Consider the following 18,197-nt stretch of genomic DNA (forward strand, 5'->3'; position numbering starts at 1 on the left):
GACAGATGTGGGACTAAGCATGTTTCCTAAATAGTGATGGGAGATCCAATTCTTCACATATGCAATTTACTCAAATTAAGTGGAAACGTCCAGGAATAATAAAGAATGGGTTTTGCTCATCAGGCCTCAAGAAAATTAGGAAACTGGCTGCTTGGTTTTAGTATCCATGGCCTTTCCTTTTTCTTCTCCTACACTTTCTCAAGTGCCCAAAGCTTTCATGGTCTCTCCACCTTGTTTCTATCAAAATGTAAAAGATCTGATGTTTTTGGATTGGCCTGCAGAGGAGCCTCTAGAGAGTTGCCCTGATTACTGAGAAATTTAAGTGGTTTCTCTAGGCTTACGCAGCCAGGAAGTCAACAAGAAGTTGAGAACTCAGGACTTCTGGATTCTAAGGCCAGCTCTTTATTCACTAGGCCAAATTGCTTCTCACATACTCCTAATCAGCTACAGTTTTAGAACTAGAAAAGTCGTAGAGGGATGAAGTCCCTCATTTAAAAAATACTCATTCACATTGAGGTATAAATGACTGATAAGATCAAAGTATTTTCCCCATCAGGGCCAAGTAGATTTGTTGTTGAGTTCTGTCAGACTCTTCCTCATTTGAGTTTCTCTTGGTAGAATGGTTTACGATTTTCTTCTCCAGCTCATTTTGAAGATGAGGAAATTGAGGTAAAAGTGTTGAGTGTTTTTCCCAGTGTGACATGGCCAGGAAGGTTCTGAGGCTAGATCTGAGCTCATGAAGATGAGTCTTCCTGATTCCAAACTCAGCACATTATCCACTGTGCCACCTAGTTGCCCCATATAGATTTAACAGGGAATAAAACTTTAAGCCAAAAGAATAAATCTCGGGGCGGCCAGGTGTTGTAGTGAGTAAGAGCGCTGGCCCCAGAGTTGGGAGAGCTGGGATCGGTTCCAGCCTCAGATACTTGGCACTCACACAAAATAATTGGCCATGTAACCTTGAACAAGTTACTTAACCCCAATTGCTTAAAAAAAAAAGAATAAATCTCTAATAATGGCATTTTAGGTATCAGAAAACAAATGGAGAACATATTTTTTGAAGGATGGGGGAGTCCTTAGATTTTTCAAGTATTTCTGAAATCACAGCACTTAAGGCTAAGCCTTGCACCAAGAAATCATCTATTCCTAAAATATAGACTGAAGTAAAAGTTTTCCTTCCAACTGTCTCATATTTAGATCTAATACTCAATATAAATACTAGTCTTGTTAGTAAATTAGTATTATTTCTTTCATTGAAGCTGATTTGAAACTTTAAAAATATGGGGCAGCTAGGTGGCCCAGTGGATAGAACACAGGCCAGGGAGTCAGGAGGACCTGAGTTCTTTTTTGGGCACCTCAACTGGAAGCATATCTTCATTGTAGGGGTCCTGGCTGGGGAAAATAATGAGAAGTTATAGGGTTAGGATCCAAAAAAGAAAAGGAAAATGATCTGACAAACTGTTTCTGGTCCATCACATCATTTTCTGAAACATAATATTTTTTCACCAGAGTGACAAGTACAGTTTCCCCCTCCAAAATGGCCTCAGAGACTTATTAGCTATGTGACCTTGGGCAAGTCACTTAACCCCAATTGTAATAGGAACTGACTATGTTCACTTAATGTTCTCTAAAGGTTGCATGAAGCCAATCCATGCTTGTATGTTTTTTCTTCAACCTTTCCCAGTTCTTCAAATGTTACAGATTGTAGCTTTCTATATTTTTTTCCTTGAAATAAATATAAAATTATACACATAGACATACATACACCCAGTAATTTGTACTTCTTTGGCTAGCCATATGTACAGTTCTCCTAAATTACTTTTTTTTTATTAGTGCTTGGTGGAAATTTCCACCACAGGGCACAAATGAACAAATCATCCAACTTAAAACACACAGGAATGGAACAATTCCATTCTTCTCCCTAAAATGAGATGAAATTCCAATAGATTCAGTGCCATTCTCTAATGACTTTGCTATTGATAAAAAATTTTGGAAGTTCTGAAAAGGGAAAACACTGTTTTGTATGTAAATACTGTCCATTGAAGGGCCCTTATCTACTAAATCTTAATAGGGTTTCAAAGAAAAAGGATAGAGATTCAAGTGTATATTTTTTTCTGGATGTTGGCTATGAAGAGTCAAATTTCTTAAAATTTACTAAATTTACATCACTTGTTTAAAGGCCCTGCTTAAATCTTGTCTCCTCCATAGTGAAGCCTTGTCTAATTGACCTTATTCTCACTGATTTGCCCTGGATGTTTATGTCATTCATAACCACAGAATACTTGTACTGTGGATGGAACCTCAAAGGAAATTGAATTTGAACCACATATTTTAGCACAATTGTTTTTGTTATGGTTCAGTCATTTAATCATGTTTGACTCTTTGTGACCCTATGGACCATACTGCCCATGGAGTTTTTCTGAGCAGAGAAACAGGAGAGGCTTGCCATTTCCTTCTCCAATGGATTAAAGCAAACAGAAGTTAAATGATTTGCCCAGCTAGGGAGTATCTAAGGCCGGATTTAATTTAGGTCTTCCTTACTCCAGGCCTAACTCTCTGGTCACTTGAGCCACCTAGCTGCATCCTAACACAAATTATACCCTGCCTTATATTGTTTGCTAATATTCTTGTATGTCAGTTTCATATCTTCATTAAGAAAGTCACTTCATAGAGGATAGGACTCCAGAATTACTCTTCTTTTGTATACCCCATAGTGCTTCACATGATACTACAAACATTTTTAGCAAAAACAAACATATCAGAAACTATAACAAAACCTACTGCTCAATTATTTCCATCCTGTCTTCTTCTTGTAATTCACTGAGAGTTTTGGGCACCTCAACTGGAAGCATATCTGCATTGTAGGGCTCTTGGCTGGGGAAAATAATGAGAAGTTATAGGATTAGGATCCAAAAAAGAAAAGGAAAATGATCTGATGGTTTCTGGTCCATCACATCATTTTCTGAAACACATAATATTTTTTCACTACAGTGACAAGTTTCTAACAGTACAGTGTCCCCCTCCAAAATGGTCAAATCACCAGAGGTTTCCTACAATTTTTGTGGAAGCAGTGGGCCTGACAGACTTCTAGCCTTGAAATCTTTCAACAGCTTAGATACATGGGACCATGGAATTTTTTACCTCCAAATGACTGAACAAATATCCATCGATTTGAAAGATAATTTCTTTATTATTCTTCTAACTCATTTATGATGTTATCCTTTATGTCTAAATCATCTATCTGTTTGGAACTTAGCTTGCTATACAATATGACATGCAAACTGGGGTTTGGATGTGTCACTGATGGTACTTGTTACACAATGCTTTCCTCATAACCCTGTGAGATATCACACTATAGTTCTATAGCTCCCATTTAACAGATAGATGAGGAAAGCTCAGAGAGGTCACATAGCTAGAAAGTAGAGGAGCTGGTCTTGGATTCTAGTACACTTCAGCAGAATTTATTTCCCAAGTCTGGTACACTGTTCTGAATTCTTATTCCTAGTCATTTATCTACTGTCTCTTCTATCAACTATCTCACGTAGCTGCCATGAGGAGCCAGATTATGTGCAGTCCGGTTCCATCATGGCTGCACCCTGGAGGGAATCCTGCCATCTAAAACACACACACACACACACACACACACACACACAGGCATATCATTTTTCCTTTTTTTTTTTTTTTTGGTTATGCTAAAAAAAAAAAACCCACCCACCTTTGTCAGAAGTCTAGATTGTGTAATAAGCGTCATTATGGAATGGAAATAACATTAGAAGCCCATAATTACTTTACAAGATAAAAGAGGAGCACAATTCCTGAGGGAATATGGTATCAAGGAAAGGGGAACAGGTCTATAAATCAGGATCCCTAGGGTCTAACCTTGGATCTGCTCCAGGCTAACTGCAATCTTGAGTGAGTCTTTTCCCTTGTCTAAGTTTCAATTTCCTTGAGTAGAAAAAAAAATGAGAGGGATGGACAACCTGATTAGTAATGTGCCTTCCAGCTCTCTGTCTGTGGTTTCTAAGATCACTTCCATATTTATCTCTCTGTTTTTACTTCAGGTAAACTCAGAAAATCACAGAATTTTAGAGTTTGAAGGAACCGTCAGTGACTATCATGTCTAAAATATACAAGAAAAAGAAATCTCCACAAAAATTTACTCAACAAGTGGCCATCTGGCCTCTATGAAGGGGAACACATCATCTCTCAAGGTGTCCTCTTCCACTTTTGGACTGCCTCAACTATTAGAAAGCTTTAAGCCCCTTGAAACACCCACACTAGCATGTAACCTTGGGCAAATTACTTAATCCCAATTGCCTTAACACCCACACTTAACACAAAAACTAGCATGTAACCTTGGGCAAGTTACTTAATCCCAATTGCCTTAACCCCAACACAACACAAAAACTAGCATGTAACCTTGGGCAAGTTACTTAATCCCAATTGTTCTCCAAAAGGATTAAAAAAAAAAAAAGAAAGAAAGCTTGAAGCCTAGATTTGCCTCTTTACACCTTCAACCCATTGCTCTTGACTCTGCCCTCTGGGTTTAATAGAATAAATCTTATTCCTCTTTCATTTGAAAGTCTTTCTAGTACTGACAGCCAGTTGGCATATGCCTGATGAATTTTCTCCTAGGGAAGTCAAGTGGTAGAGTAAAAAGAATGATTAATTTGGAGTCAGAGGTCCTAGATTCAAATCCCTGGATTGGACACATTGCATATGTGGCCGTGGATATATGATTTACCCTGTGCCTCAGTTTTCTTATCTGAAAAATTAGGGGGTTGGATATCATATTGTATAGCAAGCTAAATTCCAAACAGATACATGATTTAGACATAAAGGATAACAGCATAAATGAGTTAGAAGAATAATAAGTTGCCTTTCAGATCTATAGATATGAAAAACATTCACTGCCAAGAAAGGGACAAAGAGGATTGCAGAAGGTAAAATGAATAGTTTTGATTATGTAAAATTAAAAATATTTTCCTAATATAAAACCAATGCAGCTTAAAATTACCTGTGTGCCAGGTAATTGGGACAAAATTTTTTTAGGCAAATTTCTTTGATAAAAACTCATTTACTGAACTAATTAAAACTTATAACAGTAAGTATGATTCTATAATTGATAAAAGGTCAAAGGATATGAATAAGCAGTTTTCACAAGTAGAAATTCAAACTATTATAGCCATATGAAAAAATGCTGCAAATTGCTGATAATTAGAGAAATGTAAATTAAAATGACTGAACCCCACACCATCTTATTGGCAAGGTTGACCAAAAAGGAAAATGACAAATGTTGGTTGGATTATGAGAAAAGACACATTAATGCTCTGTTGGTGGAATTGGGAACTGGTCCAGTCATTCCAGAAACAAAATTGGAATTAGACCCCAAAAGTTACTAAAAACTTATATTTGCATACCCTTTGACCTAGAAATGCCACTGCGAGGTCTGTACCCCAAACAGTTGAAAGAGAGAGGAAAAGCAGTTCTTTGTGTAGTGATATTGAACTAGAACTAAGGGTGACTACATTCATTTCTTGGAAAATGACCGGACAAATTATCATATGAATAGAGTGGAACACAACTGTGCCATTAGAAATGTTGGAAAGGATGATCTGATGGAGTGTCATAGATCAAAAAAGGACTAAATTAATGTCAACGGACAATTTAAAGAACGGCTATTGATTTCATTACATGATATTACACTCAAATATTAAAGTAAAAAGTAGCAAATTGGGGCAGCTAGATGGCATAGTGAATAGAGCACTGACAAGTCAGGAGGACCTGAGTTAAAATCCAGCCTCAGACACTTAACACGCACATACTCACACAAACTAGCTGTGTGACCTTGGGCAAGTCACTTAACCCCAATTGCCCTACCTTCCCCCCTTGTGGTAGTAATAGAATATAAGGATCCCCCTGTATTGGCTTGGTTTTCAAACTGATTGTGTTAAAACCCAGAGCTTGTTAACCTGTGGGATGGACTTGTTGATGTGAAAAGAAAGTCCTGAACTGGGAGGAGCTGGTGAGGTAGATTTGGAGAGACACAAGAGAGAGGCAGAAGAACTTTTTGGAAGCAGCACCCTCGTGGAGGCAGAGAGAGAGACTGAGAGAATTGCTGGGGGCCACTTTGAATTGCCCTGGACTTTTCAGACCTACCCCCGGAGCTGCCAAGGACTGAGGAGACATGGCTGTTTTGCTGGTACTTTGTCTGCTTTGATGTTGTTTTGCCAGATTTGGCCACTGGTGAAAGACAGTCCTGTTGTTGAAGAAGTCCTGGAACCTGGCTGTTGGTTAAGAGCTACTAAGACTGTCCTGCAGACAGAGAGTGAATACTGTCCACTGGTGAAGGACAGTGCTGTTGTTGCAGGGGTCTGGGAACCTTTCTGTTGGTTCAGAAGCCCTGAAGGATTTTCTTGTTGTATGTTTACAGAAATCCTGGGAGAGGGTTTTTCTAATGTTTTCAGGAGTTCTAGGACTGTTCTGCAGACAGAGGATGAATCAATGAAGAGACTGGCAATGTATCTTGTGGCCTTGATAAGCCTTGTCTCCCCAGGAACTAAGATTGCTGAGAACTTGCCTCTGTCAAGATGAAGCAAAGACCTCCATTTGGGTATTAAGTGCTATGCTTAAACTTGTTGTAACTCTGGGGTAGATTCAATTGTGATCCAGGGGTGGGGAACTTTTGACCTTTTTGTGCTCTGTGATTGAACAAATGAAGGTACTTTACTTATGATTGGAAACTAATCTCCATTTGAGAAGAGGGGCTTTGTGATGGATTAAATGAAGGTACAGCCTAGGGGTGGAGTAGTATTTAGAACAGGGATTTTGTAATTGATTGAATGAATGTAAGGTCCTGGGGTGGGGTAGTACTTGGAGATTATTTAATCACACTTAGTAAATGCTGTATTTTGAATGATGTCATATTTTGTCCACAGTTGATGTCAACATCTTCTCTATTCTTAATTTGTCACTGAATAAAATGGAGAGCACCTATGCTGGTATTCTGAACCTTGGGAAGTTGCCTTTCTTTGGCATTACATTACACCCCTCCAAAAAAAAGTAGCAAATTTCTTTAAAATTAAACATTTTCTTCACACTGCAGCTGCAAGTGAACCATGCTATGATTGCAGAAATTACTTGGCTCTGCACTTGTCATCAAGTAAAATTAATGGACTAACAATGAATAGATATAACTAGGTGTGGTAAAGGACACAGAAGAAAATCCTTCATCATTAAGTTAAGGAGCCACAAATCTGAAAAGTTACTCATGGGCTTGGATTTCATGGGGGTAATTTCTAGACAAGCACACTACAGTCACATCCAGCTTATCTTGAAGGAGGCAACTTTACCATATTCTTAGAATCAGAGACAATAGGAAGAAGCCAGGCTGTACAACTGATTTGGTAAGCCTTTACTCTTACTGAGATTTGGGGGAATCATAAAATTTGAAAGCTTCAAGGGACTTTAGAAATAATAGTAACCAACCTTTCATTTTATAGATGTGAAAATCAAAGCCCAGAGGATTCATACGATTCCCTCAAGGTCATAAATCCAGGAAGAGACAGGACTAGGATACAGGTCTCCTCTCACTGAGTTCTTCCACTCCACTCCAAAAGAGTTTAAAATGCCCTTTAACTTAATTTAATTAAATGATACATTTTCTGAGTAAGGTAACCATTGAAGACATTGACTGCTACACTTTTTACCATCTTTGCCAACCATCTTATGAGGAGAAATCTTAAATTTTAATTTGCATTTCTCCTATTAGTAGTAATTTGGAGAATTCTTTTAAATGGCTGCTGATAGTTTGCATGTTTTTCTTTTGAAAAACTTTTGTTCACACCCTTTGACCATTTATCTATTAAAATGCCTTTTTTTTGCTAATTATCTCTATAATTTGGATATAGATCTTTGCTAGTTATGCGATATCATTTTTTTCCTACTAAACATTTCTCTTCTTGGCAACATTGATTTTGTTCCTACAAAAGTCTTTTTTTTTTAAAAGGTTAGAACCTTTAAGACTTGGTATCAGCCACATCATCTGGGGGCAAAGATATAACCAGTGGTAACTAAGGAAGATTACAATGTAGATGATTTCAATCAAATCTGTTAATAAAGTACTTGTTTTGCCATAATAGAAATGTGACAGGGTAAAAAACCTAGTTTGGCATCCCAGCACAGATTTGGCCTTAAGAAAAGGAATTTGATTGTTTTGATAGTTCTTTGGGACACTGAACAGAGAAGTTATTTAGTAAGCTATGTAGTTGCCTTAAAAAACCTTCTTAAGTACAGCATTTTCCAATTTATCCATTTGAGGCTGGACCTGTGAAAGTCTTTAATTTTTACAGATGTGTGTTATGGAATTCAAAATAATACAAGCTGATTATGATTCTGTGATTCAAATGCTGGGAAAATGTAACAGAATATTCACAGAGTAAGAGGACAATTGGCAAGTTTCTAGTGGATTTGATCTGTGTAGATTATTAACCTTTTTATGTTATGAACCTCTTTGGCAGTGTGGTGCAACCTGTGGATTGCTTTTTAGAACAATACATAACTGAAGGAGTTATCAAATTTCAATTAGAGATTAGTTAAAATAAAGATTTTTTTTTCTGTCCAAGATCAAAGAGACTCTATGAAATCTATCCATGGGCCCTTGGGGGTTTATGAACCACAAGTTAAGGGCCCTTGGTCTGGATTATCCAAGATAATTTTAAGAAACTATTGTGAATATTTTTGCTAAAATTTTGTGACTTGGTTGTTTACAGTCACTGTACAGTTTCCAGTGATCAATTTAACTTTTACTTGGGAAACAACTGAAAAATATAGGTGAGCCTCATTTTAAAACAAGCTCTTTATAAAAATGTGGATGTTAACAAAGATAAATTAAAGTTTAATTCTATTTCTTAACAAAAAAGTCACATAGTAAAATTCCTTTTGGGGCGGCTAGGTGGCGCAGTGAATAAAGCACTGGACCCAGAGTCAAGAGAACCTGAGTTCAGTTCCAGCCTCAGACACTTAACACCCACACAAAAAAACTAGCTGTGTAACCTTGGGCAAGTTACTTAACCGCAATTGCCCTCCAAAAAAAAAAGATTCCTTTAGAAATTGAAATAAGATTAAACTGGTAAAAGTATGACTTAGACACAAATTTGAGTACATTATTATATAATAAAAAGCACAGCTGTTATCATGAATAGATCAACTTTTACTTACCAAGAAGTTGATGCTATAGTGGAAGTGTCGGGCAAAGTTAAAAGAATCACTGGGCTGAACTTTTTCCAGCTCATTACTCCAGGAATAATGTTCTGTAATGATAGCCAGCACATGAATGTGAAATATTTCACAAGATAAGGCAAAACAGAAGTTTCCCACTTAATCCAATGGAAATCTCTTTTATCTTTAAGTGAGTTCTCATGGGCACTAAGTAAAATAAGTTTCATTTAATCTTTTTAGCCAAAGAGACAGTACAATTAATGAAATTTAACAATCAATCAATCGATGTTTTTAAGTGCCTACTTACGCCAGGCACTAGTGATATTAAAAAAATTAAACTATCCTACCCTTGATAAATTTATAATCTAAAAGATCCATAGAGAAGAATTTTTCATGTTTTATTACTCATACAGCCAACAGCTTCTCAGGTTAAAGAACAGAATAGGCATTAATAACTAGGCTTGATTACTGTTGACACATTAGATAAACTGACATTTAAAGCTAACTGAAATTGCTGAGAAAATAAAATGGTTCATTTCTGGGTCTCAGGGCTTTCCAACCTAGTGACTATTGCCTTATTAAGATAAGTCAACTGTTTCTAGAGTTCTTTGGTGATCCAAAAAAGTTCTGGAATGATGAATGTAAACTTGACTTGCTCCCCCTCAGAGCTGTTGCCATGGAAACTCAGCAAGCTAATTCTTTGCCTGTCTTGCTGGCTGCCATGTGGGAAGACTACCTCAGGTAGGGGGCAAGGAGTGGACTTGCCAGCAGAAAGACTGATGAAGACATATCGTTATGCCAGAAAAGTGAAGCCCAACTTGTAGCTGAGGATCTCTTATATTAAGAAAAGAAACTTCACCTACTTGCCATGGACAAAAAGAATACATTTCCCCTTGACCCATCTAAATAAGAACAGTTCTCCACAGCCCTCAGGTGAATTTGAGCTTCTGTTCTGCCTATCCTTTCCTTTCTTCAGAGTCTTTGCTGGTTCACCTGTCCTCTACTCTTTTTCTTTTACTTTTTTGAAGGAGGTAGACAGGGAAATTGGGGTTAAGTGACTTGTCCAAGGTCACATGGCTAGTTTGTGTGTTAAGTGTCTGAGGCTGGATTTGAACTCCCAGGAGCTGTGCTCTATTCACTGTGCCACCTAGCTGCTCCCATCCTTTCCTCTTGAATCCTTAGGTCCCTGGTCCTTCTGCTGTTTCAGCCCTGGGTCACCCTTACCATCTGCCTTCTTCATTCCCACCCCTCTACCACAGAATCTACTGGAAAAACTCCTGAAACCATGCTGATCACACCTTCCTACAAATTCATGTAGTCTGATTTCAACAGAATTCTTATTTCTGTGAGGCAATTCTTTTATTTGTCCCCTATTAAAAAGTTTGCATTTATATAGTGTTTTGCAAAGCACTTTACAAATATCTCATTTTATCCTCACAACAACCATGGGAGGTAGGTGCTATCATTATTACCATTTTGCAGATGAGGAAACTGAGGCAGATAGAAGTTAAGTTACTTGTCCAGGGACAGAAAGCTAATAATGTGTCAAGGTGGAGATGTGAACTCAGGTCTTCTTGATTCCATGTCCAGTACTCTCTGCATATGCCTATTCTATTAACCTTGCTTTTCCTTATCTATTGACTCATCATGCTCTCCAGATGCTGTTTCAGTCTGTTTCAAAATCCCTTTGATTTATTTACATCACGGGTCCCTAATCTTCTTCATGTCATGGCCTTGTCTCAGTATAAAATTTTAAATACGTAAAATACATAGGATTAAAAGGAAAGAAAAATATACTCATATACATGTATATGTATGGGATTGGGGTACCATGGACTACTGCTATATTGAGAAGAATGTAGAGTAGTAGTTCTTAACCTATTATCTGTGAAATACATATACATATACACAGATGCATATATACACACATGTATGTATATATACATACATGTATCATATATTTGTCTATATATAATATTGTGTACACACATACGTATATGACAAGTTTCTTAATTTAAAGAATACTTGTCATGCAAATTAAATACAAAAAAAACCCCTTGCTTGACCAGTCTATAGAAGGAATTCTCATTTTGAAATCTTGATATTTCTAAATATGAGTAGATAAGGATAATTTGCCATAGGTAAAGATGATACATTTGGACATACACTGCCTGAACAAGAAAAGATTAATAGACTTTACTTGTGATAAATAGCATATTGGAACAAGTGTTTGAGCTTGAACATCTTAAGATGTTAAGGGGGGTCTCAACATAGCCATGCAGTACAAACATCTTTACTGAGCATACACAATCAAATAATAGGAAGGTAGTTCACAGGTAGCTTGCATGATCAAAGGCATCTGACTACAAATTTCTAGGTGGAAATGAAATTTTGTTCCATTGTTAAGATGCCAGATTTATTTTTATTAACCTAGGTTAGAAGTATAGGTGCAGCATAGTATATAGCAGAAGGAGCTCTGGTTTGGGGTCAGTAGACTTGGGTTAAAATTTAGACTTTTCTACTAATTCTATCAGTGTGAATTTGAGCAAAACACTTTACTGTTTGCCCTTGGATTTCTCATCTATAAAATTAGAAAACTAGATAATTTCTGAGTTCTCTTTCAACTCTAAATCCTATGATCTTATGACCCTATGAATGTGAATGTTGTGACTTTTCAGGTGAATTGGCATTTGAGGTACAGAATATTCATAGACTCAGAGCTAAAAAGGACTTTGGGGTTATTTAATGTAATGTCCTTATTTTATAGATAAAGGAATTGAGGCCAGAGGAAGAGATGACTTATCCAAAATAACACAAGGATGAAGTAGTAAACTCTGGAATAATGCTGATGGCAAAATTGATTATTGATGGATCATCCCTTTACAGTTGTGAAGATAACTTTGATATCTCATAGTAAAATTTAAATAGTATTTACTTATTTTATTGTAATTTGATGGGTGTCACTGATTGTTTTAGTGAATTAAGCAGAATAAGATCAAGTTTAAGTTACTTATTGATAACAGTTTATGTGTTAGAACCAAGTAACCTCTTATGTATTAGAGATACTGCGTATTAATGGTATCATTGTAGGTTATAGGATAAAATAATATAACTGTCTCTTATGAAAAACACATTGCATTTAATCTGGCAGTTTGTTTTTTTATTGCAGCATCAACACCTCTCACCCCTGTGAACAACAGTCACTGCTCCATTGGGACCTTTGCTTTCAACCACTACTTCCTTATTTCCTAGGATACCACTGATCAAAGCACTGGATGTTTGATTTGTTATGAAAACCTCTACTGGGGTGGCAGGTGGAATACCTTTACTGGGAAAAAATCTATAGATGTGCCCCTCAATCTTAGAATTCCCCCTACTTCTAGTGTTAATCAATCATGAAATTGTACTGCCTCATTCTATTTTTAGCACTCTCCTCAGTGTATAAAAATAGCTAGCACCCCAGGGGAGAAGTTCCTGATCATGAGGAAGATCCTGGACCCAATTAATTAGGGACCACCTGACTCCCTAAAAAATTGAAAATGCTTGGAGTGCCTCAGTGTCCTTTTGTTGCACATTGGATTGGAATTTTGGGTCAGGCAACCTCATTAATGTAAACACTCCTGTCACCAGATTACAAGCCAATCATTCTTTTTCATACAGTATGATTTTTGTCCATATCCTTTCATAAATCCTTCACAAAGAATCTATGCTTGGAGGTATCCTCTCCTTTTTGTTCATATTTTGTGGATTATAAAAAAGTACAGCAATTATCCTATCTGCTATTCCCTGCCCTGCCTACAAAACTTACCCATCTCCTTTTATGATCATGTCTGTCCTGCATGTCATTTTTTCCATGTATAATCTACCATTTGTTATATGCTGCCACTAATTAAAACTATATATTTCCCTTCAAGTGTCAGCTAAAGTCTCACCTATAAGAAGCCTTTTTAATTCCCCTTAATGCTCATGTCTCTTCTCTGAGATTATCTACACTTTATCTTGTTTCTATCTTATCTGTACAATAGGAAAGATAACTTGCAAACAACCATATATTCCTCTTATTGGAACCTCTCTATACTTAGCTAGGCTGGTTCCTGAAGATCTGATTCAATCAGTGCTAAGATCATGCTTCAAGCATGAAAAGAGGCTGTAATAGCTTGTACTCCTCTAACAAAGCCTTAAAGGATTGCCACGATTACCTCCATAATATGATAAGGCAGCAGGGTTGAAAATTTTGCAAAGGTAGGCTAATCCCATGACCTAATTTTTACAGATGTGAAATCTGGTTAAAATAGATATTAGGGGAGGCATTGAAAGGAAAAAGAAGAACCTGGGAATGGCAATGTGAAACTGAAAGGGGTCTTTGTGGAAGGGAGCAAGGATAATCTTTTTTCCATATCCATCCCCAGTACTACATCCCCATTATGTACTAATTTTATGTATATGAAAACCTCAGAACTTACTTAGCATAAGCTATTGGTATAACCACTCTTTACTGGCAACCCAACTTACCTACCTCATATTCACAACCCTTTACCTCCCTGAGTGGTATCTGTGTGGCATCTGAGATCAGCTTCCCAAGTTATCAATGAATCTATGACAATGGCATTACCTTTCGATTCAGAAATTCCTTTTGTGTAATGGGAACACTGGATCCTTTATGACATTCTTTGGTGAACACATATTTTGGATGCGTACACAGATGATAATCGGTTGTTACTTCTGAATAGGTCATCAGTTGCTTTACAGCAAATAGGCCTGGGTTTGGATTCTACAAAAGAAAAATGAGATACTTAAAACATTTTTTTACTGATTTTAAGCACAAAAAATAAAGATGTAAAAGTCCTCTATGGACTATAAATTTAAATATATATTTAATATTTTATTTTCCCCAAATTTAATGTAAAATTTTAACATTAAAAAATTTTCTCTCCCTCCCTCTCCCCTTCTCCCCTCACTGAGAAAGCAAGCAATTTGCTATGTTATGCATGTGCAATCATAAATAATTTCCATATTAGTCATGTCATGAAAGAAAACACAGACAAAAAACAAAACCCAAGTAAAATAAAGTTTTAAAAGCATATTTTGTTCTTTATTCAATCTCTATCAGTTCTTTCTCTGGAGATGGACAACATTTTTCATCATAAGTCCTTTGGAATTATCTAGAATCATTCTATTGCTGAGAATAGCTAAGTAATTCACAGTTATCATCAGGCAATATTGCTGTTACTGTGTACAATATTCTTCTGGTTCGACTCATTTCACTTTGTGTCAGTTCACGTAAGTCCAGCTTTTTCTGAAAGCATCCTGCTCATCATTTCTTATAGCACGATTTTATACCATCACAATTATATATCACAACTTATTTAGTCATTCCCCAATTGATCTGCATCCTCTCAATTTACAATTCTTTGCCACCACTAAAAGCAGCTCTAAAATTCTATGATTCTTAAGTACAAGACTTGCAGTGAAGTTAAAAAAAAATCATTTCTAGTTTCTATCTCAATCTAGGAAGGTTTATTTTTCTAAAATGATGAAAGATGCTAGGATTTCAAATACCACCATACTTTATGAATATCAATTTCTTGTTCTTACTTGAGGACGACATTACATCTAACTTAGATTTATATTGTTCTCTTGAAAACATTTGTTGGCTTACAACTGAAATGATAGCTTAACCAAGGCTTAAAATATGTGTTTCCAAGTTTGATGAATTGGAGGAATTATCAAATAAGCAAACCTGTTTTAAAGAGAAAATAAGCTTTCTGGTTTTGAAAACAACATAGTCTCTTAAAGTCCACTTTTAAGAGAAGACAAGGCAGGGAATGGCATTTGACATATCAGGAAATGTCAATATTTAACTTTATTTTGATAATGTTTTTATCCAGGAAGGCTCCACTTGGATGTAGCATCTGGTGTGCAGAGAGGTCCTGCTCTTTACTAATTTCTAGCTGGCTGACTAAAGAATAAAGCAATCATCTGACATCTGAATATGTACCCAAATTGGCAGACTGGCTGTGATTGGAAATGTAGGGTATTTTAACTCACCAGTTTTGTTTTTCATAAAAGAAAATCCTCATACAACCTAAAACCAAAACCAACTTTTGAAAATAGTTGCAATGACTGTGAATGACTTAACTATTCCCAGAAATATAATAATGCAAAACAATATCCTCCCCAACATTTACCATTTTCTTTTTTTGTGTGTCATATTAGTCAATGATAGGTATAAGGTGGTATCTTGGAGTTGTGTTAATTTGCATTTTTAAAATCAAAAGTGATTTAGAGTGCTTCTTCATATGCCTATAGATTATTTTGATTTCTTAATTTGAAAACTGCCTATTCATATCTTTTGACCATTTATTATTTGGGGAATGGCTTGTGTTCTTCTGAGTTTGACTGAGTTCTATATATACTTGAGAAATGAGGCCTTATCAGAGATACTTGCTGTAAAGATTGTTTCCCAGCTTTCTGCTGTGCTCTTAATCTTCGTTGCATTGATTTTGTTTGTACAAAAGCTTTTTAATTTAGTGTAATCAAAATTATTTTACAATTTGTAATATTCTTTATCTCTTATTTAGTCATGAATTCCTCCCCTACCCATAGATCTGACAGGTAGACTGTTTCTTGCTCTTCTAATTTGCCTATGGTGTCACCCTTTATGTCTAAATCATGCCAAAGGTTTGTTATATCTAATTTTTCTAATAATCTATTTACCTCCTTAGTCTCTTTCTTGTTTATTTTTGTTTGGATTTATTGAGTTCTGAGAGGGGACAGTTGAGGTCTCCCACTAGTATAGTTTTTCAGTGTATTTCTTCCTGTAACTCACTTAACTTTTCGTTTAAGAATTTGGATGCTTTGGATGCTTGGATATGGGAAAATTGGGACACTAATGCACTGTTGGTGGAGTTGTGAACTGATCCAACCATTCTGGAGAGAAATTTGGAACTATGCTCAAAGGGCAATTTGGTGCATATATGTTTAGTATTGATATTGCTTCATTGTCTATGGTACCTTTTAGCAAGATATTGTTTTCTTCCTTATTCAAAAAAATATAAATCTACTTTTGCTTTTAATTTGTCTGAGATCAGGATTGCTACCCCTGCCTTTTTTCCTTGCTTCAGCTGAAGCATAATAGATTCTGCTCCAACCCCTTAGATTTACTCTATGTGTATCTCTCTGCTTCAAGGTTCTTGTAAACAACATATTGTAGGATTTTTGTTTTTTACCTACTCTGCTATCCACTTCTGTTGTATGGGAGAGTTCATCCCATTCACATCTACAGTTATGATTACTAATTGTATATTTCCCTTCATCCTATTCTTCCTCCTGTTTGTCCTCTTTCCTTTTACCTTTTCCCTCACCACCAGTGTTTTGCTTCTATCTACAGCCTCGTCTGATCCATCTTCCCTTCTGTCAGTCCCTGCCTTCCCCCTTCCTGCATCCCCCTGCCTCACTTTACTCCTCTCTTCCCCTCCTACTGCTCTGTCAGGTAATATAGATTTCTATATTCAGCTGATTATGTATAGGATTCACTCTTTGAGCCAATACTAATGAAAGTAAAGTACAAGTGATGTTCATCATCCACCTTCCCATCTTCCCCTCCATGTAATCTTTAATGCCTCTTCATGTGAAATAATCTACCCCATTCTCCCTCTTCCTTCCTTCACCCATTGTACTCCTCTCTCATCCCTTAATTTTTTATGTCATTCCCACAAATTCACCTTATACCTATATCTTCTATGTATATTCCTTCTAGCTGTACTATTAATTATATAATTTTTAAGAATTACAAGTACCATCTTCCTGCATATGGATGTAAATAGTTTAGCTCTACTGAATCCCTTATATTTCCCCCCCTTTTAACCTGTTTATGCTTCTCAGTTCTTGATATTAGAAGCCAAATTTTTGGTTTAGTTCTGGTCTTCTCCTCATGAAAGCTTGAAATCCTTCTATTTAATTGAATAACCACTTTTTCCCCTTGAAGTATCATGCTTAATTTCTCTGGGTAGGTCATTCTTGGTTGTTGTCCTAGTACCTTTGCCTTCTGGATTATCATGTTCCATGACATCTGATCCTTTATTATTGCAGATGCCAAGTGCTGTGTAATCCTGATTGTGATTTCCTGATATTTGAATTGTTTCTTTCTGGCCACTTGTAGTGTTTTTTCCTTGACCTAAAAGTTATGAAATTTGGCTATAATGTTCCTTGGAGTTTTTCTTGAAAAGAATATTTTCATGAATATTTCTTCAAATATTCAAATTTCTTCAAATCAAGAGTATTTCTTGAAAGATGCTGTCCATGTCCTCTTTTTGATTATGGCTTTCAGGTAGTCCAATTATTCTGATATTGTCTCTCCTGGATCTACTTTCCAGGTCTTGGAGCTGGAGTCTGCTGGTTCCCCTGGTTATGCTAAAGCATGCAGGAGGTCCTGGTGTTGGTGTTTGCTGGCTTCACCACATTGGGTCTCAGAATCTCCTGCTGGCTTATTGGGATGCTTCCTGTCCTGGAATGTACTCTCCTTTTACCTGAGTGAGACAGACCTTTCTTTCCAAACTTACAAATTTCTTGAGCTGAAAGATTGTTTCACCCCATCTTTTTGCTGCTTCTGCTGTTCCAGGATTTGTTTTGGGGTGCTATTTTAGGGTTGTTTGGGGATGAATATGGGAGAATTACAGCAATTTAATGCATCCTGGCCCTATCTTGGCTTCCAGAAGTTGAATGATAAACTATTTTTAAAATAGTGCTGATTGTATTGTAATGGTGATAACTTTCTTATTTAGAGGGAGAAGAGTCAGGCTTATAAGAGTATTAGGGCTTATTAAAAACCCTTAAAATGCAGTTGACTTATATACTCTACTGTTGTTGTTGTTCTGTTGTTGTTCTGTTGTTTTTCAGTCATGTCCGACTCTTTGTGACCCCATTTAGGGTTTTCTTGGCAGACACACTAGAGTGGTTTGCCATTTCCTCCTCCAGTT

The 18,197-nt window shown here is 36.5% G+C and overlaps 1 protein-coding gene across 1 annotated transcript in view; it reads right to left on the minus strand.

Moving 5' to 3' along the window:
• CFAP221 (cilia and flagella associated protein 221) overlaps positions 1-18,197 on the minus strand; it is a 123,823-nt gene that overhangs the window by 6,977 nt on the left and 98,649 nt on the right. The window contains exons 20-22 of the mRNA XM_069067751.1: positions 13,832-13,990; positions 9,220-9,311; positions 2,782-2,874 (exon numbers count right to left, since the gene is read on the minus strand). Coding sequence (XP_068923852.1) covers positions 2,782-2,874; positions 9,220-9,311; positions 13,832-13,990 — 344 coding nt within the window. The remainder of the gene's footprint in view (positions 1-2,781; positions 2,875-9,219; positions 9,312-13,831; positions 13,991-18,197) is intronic.

This window comes from Petaurus breviceps, unplaced genomic scaffold, assembly GCF_028583685.1.
Source record: "Petaurus breviceps papuanus isolate PSGF00001 unplaced genomic scaffold, PetGlider_PUasm1.0 90752, whole genome shotgun sequence".
NCBI lineage: Eukaryota > Metazoa > Chordata > Mammalia > Diprotodontia > Petauridae > Petaurus > Petaurus breviceps.